General features: G+C 37.7%; 1 protein-coding gene across 4 annotated transcripts in view; it reads left to right on the forward strand.

Annotated features, from left to right (window-relative positions):
- Positions 1-320: 320 nt before the first annotated feature.
- kiaa0586 (KIAA0586 ortholog) overlaps positions 321-11,673 on the forward strand; it is a 128,345-nt gene continuing 116,992 nt past the window's right edge. Inside the window, exons 1-10 of one of the 4 annotated variants that reach the window (XM_082142285.1) lie at positions 321-459; positions 832-1,028; positions 1,111-1,172; positions 1,295-1,361; positions 1,956-2,025; positions 2,107-2,281; positions 2,384-2,596; positions 3,344-3,524; positions 4,616-4,765; positions 10,551-10,677. In XM_082142285.1, coding sequence (XP_081998411.1) covers positions 905-1,028; positions 1,111-1,172; positions 1,295-1,361; positions 1,956-2,025; positions 2,107-2,281; positions 2,384-2,596; positions 3,344-3,524; positions 4,616-4,765; positions 10,551-10,677 — 1,169 coding nt within the window. In that variant the 5' untranslated portion in view covers positions 321-459; positions 832-904. Of the gene's footprint in view, positions 460-529; positions 666-743; positions 1,029-1,110; positions 1,173-1,294; positions 1,362-1,955; positions 2,026-2,106; positions 2,282-2,383; positions 2,597-3,343; positions 3,525-4,615; positions 4,766-10,550; positions 10,678-11,673 lie in introns of those variants that run through there. The other 3 variants (XM_082142286.1, XM_082142284.1, XM_082142283.1) reach the window with 3 other exon arrangements.

The following is an 11,673-nucleotide window of genomic DNA, read 5'->3' on the forward strand; positions in this document are numbered from 1 at the left end:
TGCATCAAAAAGCCCTTGAGGTGTGTGTTTGGAGGTGTATAATGATGGTGATGATTTTTTTTAAATTATTTTTTATAGTTTGCTTTTGGTCTGTAATACTCATCTTGTTTAACATGTAATGACATGGTAAACAATCAAAGACAACCATCCCTTCTTTTGATTATTTACGTTTTTTATCTTACCATCTTATTCTTAATATTAAAACATGAAATACTTTAAAAAAGGTAAACATATTCTGATAACGACCCGATGGGGGCAGCAGTGTAAAGACTTCTTAGGCCAAAACAAAGAGAAGACAGCCCTTTATTTTGAAATCTGTTCAACCTCACGCCGTTGTTTCCTTCCAAGATCACAGTTGTTGTGAAGTTTTTTGTTGTCGGCAACTAACGTTACCGACGCTGTGAAAATAACTGGACTTACAGCTGAAGTGAACTGGAAAAGCATCATTTGGATATTACGGTAAAATACTAAAATGCAGACGTGATTTAATATAATAACAGAACTGAGAGAGGCTGATCAAAACTGACGCTTTAAAAAATCACCTGCGGCGGGAAATTTAAAACCAATACATTACTGACAACAACGTCAGAGTGATTGACGTGTGTCATCTGTGGATATCCCTGGAAACACGTTACAATAATCGTTATGTTGATGTCACCCTCACGGTAAGACTGTTATTGACGCTTTAATGGACCCGCACAATGTTATTATTAACCGTTAAAGACTGAAAAACAACCGACACCTCGTACTTGTTACTGATGTAAAAGTGGAAATGGACTCTAATTGTGTGCCTGTGATCAATAACACACATTTAAACGACTCTACGTCTAGTTCTGATGCAGCAGATGTTTTGATTCAGTCAACCAGAGCTGCTCTGGGTGCCAGCAGAGAGGAAAAACAGCATATGAGTCATAATAAGGTTAATATTTACATCAGGAGACTGACAGACTCTGAGCATGTTCATTCTGTGGATGAGAGAGACATCCCACCCGTCCTCCCTGTGAATATCCTTTCAGCTGCAGATACAGGTAACACTGTCAGACTGGTTTTAGTTCAATTATGAGAAAATTAAATGATCAAAAGAATAAATTCATATTTATTTGAACTCAGCTGGACCAGATGAACAACAGGCTGCTGGACCATCAAATACATTTGCTAACCTTCTTGACAGAGTGAGAGATTTTGTTTACTTTGGTTTACTTATGCTTGTTTTGTTTTTAATCAATCTAAACTTAAATTGATTAAAATATTTTGTAATTGTTTATGTTAATTTACAAATGTGTCTGTCACATAGGCCTCCAGGAAAGAGAAAGGTAAAGCTCAAACTACAGACATGCAGACAGGAAACTTAAAGTCAAAAGGTACATTCTATTCTATTCTATTCTATTCTATTCTATTCTATTCTATTCTATTATTATACAGGGGTTTTCAATCTTTTAGATGCCAAGGACCCCCAAATATGGTCATAATTTAAAAAGCGTCTATATAGTCTTGTTTAAAGACCTAATTTATACTGTGATATATATATATATATATATATATATAATTAATTATTTATATAAAGGAATTATATTATTTGGAAAATATTTAGTTTCTTATTATGTTTCTTTTTTCTACTCCTAGTACTGAAGATTCATATTTATTTACTTATTTATTGTATTCTTATTTTTTATTTATTTGTTTTCTCATTTATTTATTTTTTCATCTAAATTTGTCTTGTTTCAATCTTGTTTAATTAATTAATTAATTAATTTTTTTAAAAAGCACTGTTTTTCTTCTACATTTTTCCATGGAAAAATGTAAAAACCTCTTATATATTATGTTATTTTGGCATATATTAGTACCATGTTATATATGCCTATTATATATATTTTTTATTATAAACGATGCTTATATTCTTTTTCAAGTGCTGAATTGTACATTGTAAATTGATTTGACATTTCTGAACGCCACAGGTGAAGATGTGCAGATTTCTACATACTCTGCTGATGGGAGAGGAGCAATATCTGCAGCCCTCAGGAAGAGGTAACGTCTGCTCCCATTCACTCGCTCCTATGATCAAACATGGTCATTTTGCACACGTGGATATTTCACTATTTCTTTCAGATCCCAAAGCGCCCCTTTAAGACGAAATGTGACAGTACAAGTGTTGGACCAAGACAGATCCCAGGCTTCAAGAGGCCAGTCAGATCCTGCTTTTCCATTAGGAGATCCTGGGACTTCTGCAAGTGTGGCAGCTATAACAGCTGCTACTACTGCTGCCACAGCGCCACTTATCAAGGTACACCTTCTTGGATTCAGATAGCACTATAATATTCTTACATTCATGAATCAATACAGTATTCTAGCAGTCTCCTTAAACTGTCTTTGTTTGGCCCATCAGGCTCAGAGAGAGATGGAGGCTCAGATCGCACTGGTAACTGCTGAGCTGAGGAGGTTGCAGGCAGCAGAGGGCAGTGTCCCGCCGGGGAGGCCGGCCAGGACTGAGAACACTTCTGCTGGGAGAGCGGCCCATCTGGAAGAGCAACTTAACATTCTGATGCAGCAGAGACTGCAACATCTGGAAACAATTCAATGTCAGCAGATTCAACTGCAGGTAAAGAAGGCAAGATCTCTGTTCAGATCTGGAGATGCAGAATCTGACTTTTATTTTATTTTATTTTAATGTTATTTTATTTATCTATTAATTTTGTTTGTTAGTTTGTTTTTACTTTTGACTTTTTTTAGTCTTATTCTGTTTGTTTTTTTGTTTGTTTTTTTACTTTTGTTTTATTTTATTTCTGTATTGTTTTGTCTTGTTTTTTTTTTATCTTTTTTTGTCTTTGTTTTGTTTGTTTTTAGTTTTTTTTTAAGTTTAGTTTTTTGTTTTTAGTTTATTTTTATTTATTTTTTTGTTTCATTTTATTTTAGTATTTTATTTCACTTTTTTATTTTGAGTCTACTTATAATGTTATGCAAGGTTTATTGTACCAAAAACATTCATAATTTAGTTTTCATGTTTCCCACCCTCCTTAACCTGTGAATTAAATATATTTGCTACTGTAAATATCCTCAGTTATGATATGCTGACCTCAGTATAGAAGTATATTTTGCACTGTTGTTCATCAGGGCGGCTAAGTACCAAATACTGAACAGAGTAAATAGTAGATTGAACTCTTTTATTTGGAAAAAAAGACTTCCACTCCAGACATCTGTTATAAGCAGTCACATGTTGTTGTTTAGCATCTTCATTTCAGAGACCTGCTGAGGTTTCAGTTTTGCTTCATAATTAGTTGTGTTTGTCAGTGTGTGCATTACTTTCTCATATGACGCAGCTCACAGGCGCTCTCTCCTCTGTCTTTAGAATCGTCTCTTGGGCTCGGCTCTGGATGTGGTCGCAGCTCGTGGGAACACAGACTCGCAGTCCACCCGGCACACAGGCTCTGGAATCACCCATACAGACTCTCTGCCAGTTCAGATCTCTGGGAGTCGCAGCATCAGACTCTTTTCCACTGATCAAACCTCTACTAGAAGCCCAGGCTTAGGTGAGTTGTGGTATATTTGTCTGAATATTTTCACAATCTATAACGACAATATGCAGATTGTGTCTCAAAGGAGGAACTAATCACCATGACATAATTTTTTATATTTTTTTTAGAAATTAGTAATAATTTGAGCCCTTCTAATAATAATTTATGTTTTGACCTGGTCCATTGTATGATAATCTGATATAAATCATGCACTTTTATCCTTATATACAGTGACACTAAGAAGTATTTTGACACTTTTGGATGTGTTACGGGGGTCCTATTATAATATTTTTTACATTTTAAACTTTCTGAGGTGTGTAATGTTGCTGTTTGAGCATAAAAAAGTTACAAAGCACAACGTCACTCCAAAGTGAGTTATTCTCCATATCAGTGAGTGCTGTTTCTGAACTCCCTGAAATTCCTCAAATGTACTCTTGAGTTTTCACAAGATTCCTAATTTAAATAATTACCGGCCAATGCATACGCACAAAAAAAGAAAAAGATGCAAGGCCTGGTTCAGTTGTGTAAGTGTGTTGAAAAAAAACCCCTCGTAGACGGTCAAAGCGGTTGACCAATCACAACACACTGGTCTAGCTGACCAATCAGAGCACAATAAACTTTTTGGAAGGAGAGTCTTCATAGAGACAGGAACTAAACAGAGCATTAATGAGTGACCGGGAAGAGAGGTGCTGCAACAATGTAAAATAATGTGAAAAATAAAGCATAAAAACCTATTCTAGTAGACCTCAAAAACAAAATCAAGGCATAATACCTTCAAGTCACATGATCATAAACATGTTTGACAACCATAAAGTGTTCAATACTTTTTTTTGTCTTCATTTTGAATATTTTGAAACACAACAAACATTTTACACAATTTCTTTTGTTTGAAGAGTGTGCTCATGCTATTTTTTCTTTAAAGTGAAACAATTGGTTTTGATATTTCTGTTATACAATGCAAATACATTTATACATATTGAATGGTGGCTTAAGTGCCCACATACTTTTTTGGGGCAACTATAAGTACTATAAGTGGATATAAGTAGAATTACCCAAACAAAGGGCGCTGATGTTATTGTTTCTACATTGGTTTATTTCTCTTGCAGTCTCAAAGGATGTGCGCCGAGAGAAACAAGCAGGTGTGCATAGAAGCCCCCCGGACACCCCTGCACCACGGAAGGTCATTCCTAAACCCACCCACTGGACATCATCAACAAGCACCATTAAACCTCAAAGATCCTCTCTCAAAAACCAAGGTCGGTTTCTCTCATGCATCATTTTCTCTGTGATTGTTTATTGGCAGGAAGCAATTCGGTCTTTAATGGCAGATTTCTGAATATTTGGTTTTGCTTCACGGCCCAGATTTTGTGGGTCTTTTTTATTTATTTTGATTCACGACCCTATCAAAGCAGAGATCTGAAATTATTCTTTGATTGAATTGTTTATTGGTTCATTTTTAAAAGAAATCAGTCTCAGAGTGGTATTACGGAGGATATTCAAGTTGAAACCACTTGATGGCAGTAGCGTCACTACTGAATTTTTGCTTTTGCACAACTAACAGACCTACATTTTATATATACAATACATATAAGGGACAGTTTTCCTCTTCTTTTATATTGTTGTAATGTAGGTTAATAGATTAGACAGAGGTAATAAGATTAATCAAAGGTATAATAATCCATAACAGCAGAAAACTGTCTTTTTTAAAAATATGTCCCCAGTTATTCTGTGTGGTTGAATGTGGTTGAGCTTTCCTGGCTAGTGTCCTTCTGGAATTAGATGCATGCTTTTTGAGTATATCTAAATCTAGAAAAATTTTAAACATACTGTGCGCTTTATTTATTGCCTTTTTTGTTGCAATGTCCTTTGCATTAAGTAAATTATTTAAATGCAAAATCTTTTTTTTTAAATCTATATCTGATTTTTTCTTCTTCTCCATAATACGCATTGACTATGTTTTGGCAAGTAGACTCAGCATTTTAATTAATTACTTCTGCACATATTTTGCGGCATATTTTCTTTGGTTAAGTCTCATATCTTATCATTAATTTCGAATTGCGTTCGCTGCATCCATGGCTACAGGCTTTGGAATCCATTGTGCTTCGCCTCCGCCAAGAAACCGCCTGCTTTTAGTTTCCTGTTTAGGAGGCAACAATGATCAGCTCAGCCCAGAACCTCATGTTCTCAAACTCCAAAACCAGTAATTTATCCCCGAGCATGTTTTTTCCCTTTAGACACCATCACTCAACCAATCTGTCACTCCTCCGGACTGAATTGAAGACTTGCTTTTACTCTAAAAACCAATTAAGGCAAAAAGCAGTTGTTGAAAGAGGTGTCACCGCCGAACAGCTGTGTAAATATGAACAGTTCAAGCTGTTCGCCTCAGTCACGCTGTTTCGCTCCTGTCGTAGAGAGCCGAGGCTTGTTATTGGAAAGCTTCGGGCATGTTAGCACAGGCTGACCTGGTAACACAGCTGCTTTAGTGTCTTCAAGTAGTGTGTGTCATTAAACAGGCCGCGGTAGATCTGAATTACCCTTCGCAATGTTGTGTAACCGTTTGAGTATACTAGCCAAGGCCGAATCACTTTCGAGGAGCACTTGTTTTATCACAAACAACATTCCTGAATTTCTATTTCACATCGTTCTTTCCTCTTTTTCCAATTTGCTGGTAATTTAGTTGCGAGCCGTTCGCTCAGAGATGGGGTCGCTGACACGCGCCCGTCAGTCTGAAACCTGGGAGAATTTTCCTACCTGAGTCGAATCCCCCTAGGTGTCTCCCACATGAACGTAGGATTGCTTTCCCAGACGCCGGAGCTTATTCTTAGGCGCACGTTGATGGATGTGTGTGGGAGAGCAGAGAGTTAATTATGGCTTGCAGTTTTTCGGTGTGTGTTTTTTTTTCCTGGAGTGTGAAAATTCTCACCCAAAGCATTAGTTCTGTCTGCTTTCTTATACAGTAACCACACATTCGACCTACATACATACACAATGCACTCACACTGTATTGAGTGTGAGAATTTGATGTGAAATTCAGGGATTTTCTCAAATCAGCAAGTGTAAACACAAATGGTCCGGGTTGCTGTTCTGCTGGGTCGTGTGTGTCGGGACTATTCAGCAGTAAGATGTCTGTTGCTACTGACTCCATTTTGTCACTTGTGAGCATCTATCTGGTCGTCATGGCAACCCAGCTATTTCAGTGGCAGCACTGCTTCATCTCTTCGGCTGTCAGACCGCTCTCTCTCCCTCTCTCTCTCCATTGAAACGGGCTATTTTTAGCCAACCTTCCTTTTGTTTCTCGTGTACATCATCAAAGCTGCATTAAATGCACGCGGAGAGGCGAAATCTGGAGCGTGAAGATTTGTTGTGTAGACTAGAGGATACTTTTATGTTCACCTGTTTATGAGTAATGCACCAGGAAATTAGGAGAGGCGTATTAGAACTGTTTTAATTATCAGAGCTCATACATGCTTTTGTCATAAAGATAAATTTAGCAGCTGTTATTGTGTTTGGGGGATTTTTTTTTAGCATCAGCTTTTTAGGTTACAATGTAAAAGAGAAAGTGTTTTATTTTAATTTTTATTAATGACCGATTTGATGCAGGTAGTTTTTATGTTAAAGTGTCCAATAATCAAAATGTTGAACCAGTTATTAATTGTTGTATTTCAGATGTTTGACTACAACAATTAAAAGCACAATATTCTTTATGAATAATTTATTCATAAAGCAAAAATATTGTCAAACTTTTATAATTTCCATTTTTAATAATCTTTTAGCATTTTTGTTGTTCACTTAAATGGTCCTGTGGTGTGACAAATGAGTTTTGTGATAGCATAAATATTGTATGTAGTCACTCTGCATGTTTGAAAATTTTATTCTTTATTCATCTTTTTTAATTCATTTAGCCTTTAGGTCAGTCAGATCCAAACTGGTAGTGAAGATAGTAAAATCTAATAGGTGAAACATGATTCAAATCCTGTTAGTTGAGAAGACTGCTGATTTTACATTAAGGGTTATGAATATTGCAGATGCCCTCAACAGAAATTCATGTGGTCTTACCTCATCAAAGATTTATGGGTAGGAATTTTAGCCCGTACTAGACAAACACTGTCGAAATATGCGGTTACCTGATCTTAGGGAGATGACATCATCTTTAAATACTGTGCAATTATTCAATCTGATTTTATAAATGCTTTATGCATGCATATTCAAAAGTTTCAAGTCGGTAAGAGTTTCCTAAAGTCTCTTCTGCTCACAAAGGCTGCATTTACCATTAAAACAGTAATATTGTGAAATATTATTGTTATTTAAAAGAACTGTTTTAAAATTACATTTATTTTAATATGTAATTTATCCCTGTGATGCAGTCTTCAGTGTCACATGATCCTTCAGAACTCATTATTTTAATACATTGATTTGCTGCTCAAGAAACATTATAATGAAAACAGTTGTGCTGATTAATAATTTTGTGTAAACCATGACATTTTTTCAGGGTACTTTGATGAATAGAAAGTTCAAAAGAACAGCATTTATTTGAAATTGAAATCTATTGTTATGATGTAAAAGTCTTTACTGTCACTTTGGATCAATTTAGTGCATTCTTGCTGAATAAAAGCCATATTGACCCCAAACCTTTGAGCAGTAAGTATAGATAATACAGTTTAGCATAAGCAGACAGATACAAATATCTTCATATATACAAGCATGTTTCATTAACACCATGTCAGACATTGTGATCCTAATGTGTTCATTGTACATTCTGAAAGCTGGAAAGCTTCTTGTCACCTCTTCCGTGTCAGCCGGGAGATACCAGGAGAATCTGGCTGCCCCCCCGCAGGGATGCCCTTTCCGATATAAATGGCAGAATTTATTATTAGCCAGTGCCCTTACCTGCCGAGGCCTCCATCAGTGTTGATGTGCGCTGGGGGGTGGGTCACATGCCGTGCGTCATAACTTAATAGAGCACAGACACGCTAGCCAGGCCTTCAAATGCATTAAGGTTCTTTGTTCCCCATAATGCACTTAATGCATTAGACAACCTGCACACCCCTGCTTTTTTCCCTGTAGCCATTTAACCTGCATGGGGTTTTTAGGTGTTCACTAGCACTGTGAGCTGTGCTCTCGACGGGCAGCAGTCTGGCATTGTGTGTCTGGCAGCACTATTATGAGAATCCGGCCCTTGGTGAGGTGCCAGCTCCATGTTAAATGCTGACTGTTGTTTACAGCTCTGTGTTTGGTGTAATTATAAAAGCAGCAGAATGGATCTCCGCGCAGCCACGGGTCTCGAACTTTACAGCTGATGTTTTGCAGCTGCGGATGTGTGTTGGTTTGACGTCACGCGGCAGCTGGGAAAAGGGTTAGGAATCTGTGCGGTAACGTTGGCAACTTCACGTAGACCTATCAGGAGCTGTTGTTTCCAGCTGTCACAGTAAACAATCCCAGAATGCAATTGGAAAGAATATGACCCAGAAAACTGATGACTGTTACAGTCTGGTTAATGAAGTTATTGATTTTGTTTTTCATGTTACAATATATGTTTATTGAAATGTTTCCTCTTGGGTGCTATGATGAAAATTCTTTATGAAATTTCTGTATCCTTCGTTCAATCGTTTCAATGTGTAAATGAATAATAGACACGCTGCAGTCCATCAAAAAATATATTAAACCTGTTTTTTCTAATTGTTTTTCTAATTAGTTTTTATGGCATAATATATTTCAGGCAGGTTTCCAAAACACTCCCTGTCTGCCATTGGTCGGTCAATTGAACACACACACACGCACACACACACACACACACACACACACACACACACACACACACACACTACACACTACACACTACACACACACACACACACACACACACACACACACACACACACACACACACACACACACACACTAACTAACTAACTACACACACACAATTTTTTTTTAACTTTAGATTCACCAAAGAATCACGGTTTCCACAAAGTATTAACCAGCACAATTGTTTTTAACATTGATGATAATATTGAAATGAATGAATGAATGAAATGTTTCTTGAGCAGTAAATCAGCACATTAGAATGATTTCTAAAGGATCATGTGACACTGGAGACTGGAGTAATGATGTTGAAAATTCAGTTTCGCCATCACAGGTTAAATTACATTTTAAAATATATTACAATAGACAATTTTTTTTGTAATTGTGGTAACATTTGTCTATATATAGATCCATTTTAGGTATTTCTCAAATGTGTTAAATTACCAGACATTTTACAGCGCAGCTTTTTTTTTCTTTTTTTTTTTCAGTCATTAACAGCGCTGATTGTTTTTGCATGTCTGCTTGTTCTCTCACAGGAAACACGGCGCAGAGGGTCTGCGATACAGGAGGCTTTGTTTGCCGTTGAGTCATGAGATTTTAGCTGCTCGTTTAACCGTATTCAAGAAGCCTCATGTTCCCTGTTAGCCAGACACTGGGGCCCGCTGGAGGCGCGCATGGCAGCGCTGCTGTTGTTCCAGTTGGAGGAGGCCCTTCTTACGCTGCCTTTTTGACCTTAAGGAAATGATTACGGTCAGGAGCTCTACTGTTGTTTTTGGAGGATTGAGAAATCCTTGTCCCGCGTATTTATATAGCTTTGTTTCCTTTCGTCTGCATTCCGCAGTGCCGCGGGGAGAACATTCCACTCTCCGGCCTCCTAATAGGGCTCAGGAAAAAGCACCAGGATATTTTACATCTGTGCCGTATGAGGTTTCCCCCTCCGTGCTCTCGATTTGACTTTTTCCATTTACAGTCATAGCCTGACAAACTGAAAGAATATAGAAAGAATAACCGCTCGCTTGTGTTCAGAAACGCCTGGCGCGTATCACGTATTTGTGGTCCGGGTTATTGGCACGGCGCACTGCATTTCTGCAGAATTGATGACTAGCCGAAACACACGGGGCCTTGTTAGAGTCTCAGGCCCGCAGCAGTGTGTGTTCTGGCAGTGATGAACCGGACTGCTGACTGCGGCAGGTGTCTGGTGGCCTGGCTGATCCTTCACGATATCTTCTCTCTTTGCAGGAAATGGCAGACTTCAGGACCAGAGCCCTAATAACCGGAGGTCTCCCGAGAGATGCGTTGTGCAGTCTGTTGGGGTAAAGAGGTTCGCCATGGCAACAGCTGACAACGGCCAACCAGAGCGGTCCAGGTAATAATAGATCTCTTTTCAGAGCAGGAAGGCACACAACACTCGGCCTTTCGTGTTTCGCCATACACAGTGTGTAACCATAGTAGAGACCTACATAACTACTTCTTTTCCCAAGCCAAAGGAATGCTTTTGTTTTATTTATGGTGCTCAGTTAAGGCCTTCTTGTCTTTTTAGTTTAAATACGCCTTCCTAATGTTCCATAAGCAAGTGTCACTTAAAAACGGACGAAGCGTACACGTGTTTTGCTCGAGTGTCCCTCGCTGTGAGAGGCTTACCGCAACTTGTCAAAATGACAGTACAAGAAGCAGTGCGTTGATGTTAGTGGTTAACTTTGAATGTCTTTGTTCTTGGCCTCTGATGTAGCAAGGGAGGTTCTCAATAATTCGAACATGTTTTTGGATCCCGTTCCAAACACTTTTTCCGCTACATCTGCAAATTCATTTTGGCCTCCTTGAAGAAGATGTGTCATGCGGAGCAAGACACTTGAATTGGAGTTTATATAACTGTCATGGGACAAGCAGAAGACAGTTTGCAGATGATGCTTACAAACAGTACCCAAAAGGTTTTTTGACGTTTACCATGGCAATAACATGGTTGTTTGGCATATATTTTGGCATTATTTATATATATATATATATATATATATACATTAGTATATACAAAAATAAAAATACACCTTATAACACACACACACACACACACACATATATATATAAAGAGAGAGAGACCGAGAGAAAACAATAGCCTAAAATATTGGCTAATTATATGCTAGATATGTCTGTCTGTTACTAACATGAATATGGTAATCATATACAAAGTATATGTCAAGGTACCGTGGTATTGCAACAGTCCTTTTTTGCTAGAGGAGCAAAAAGAGTGTTTATGTTGGGTAATATTTCAAACGTGTCCTTTTCAATAAATGTGGCTATACCTAGTGTGCTGTTTATACAGTTTTGTGATCGAAAGCCTCTTGTATGTTCTCCTGGACGCTTTGAA

Source organism: Leuciscus leuciscus, assembly GCF_965113295.1.
Source record: "Leuciscus leuciscus genome assembly, chromosome: 17".
Taxonomy (NCBI): domain Eukaryota; kingdom Metazoa; phylum Chordata; class Actinopteri; order Cypriniformes; family Leuciscidae; genus Leuciscus; species Leuciscus leuciscus.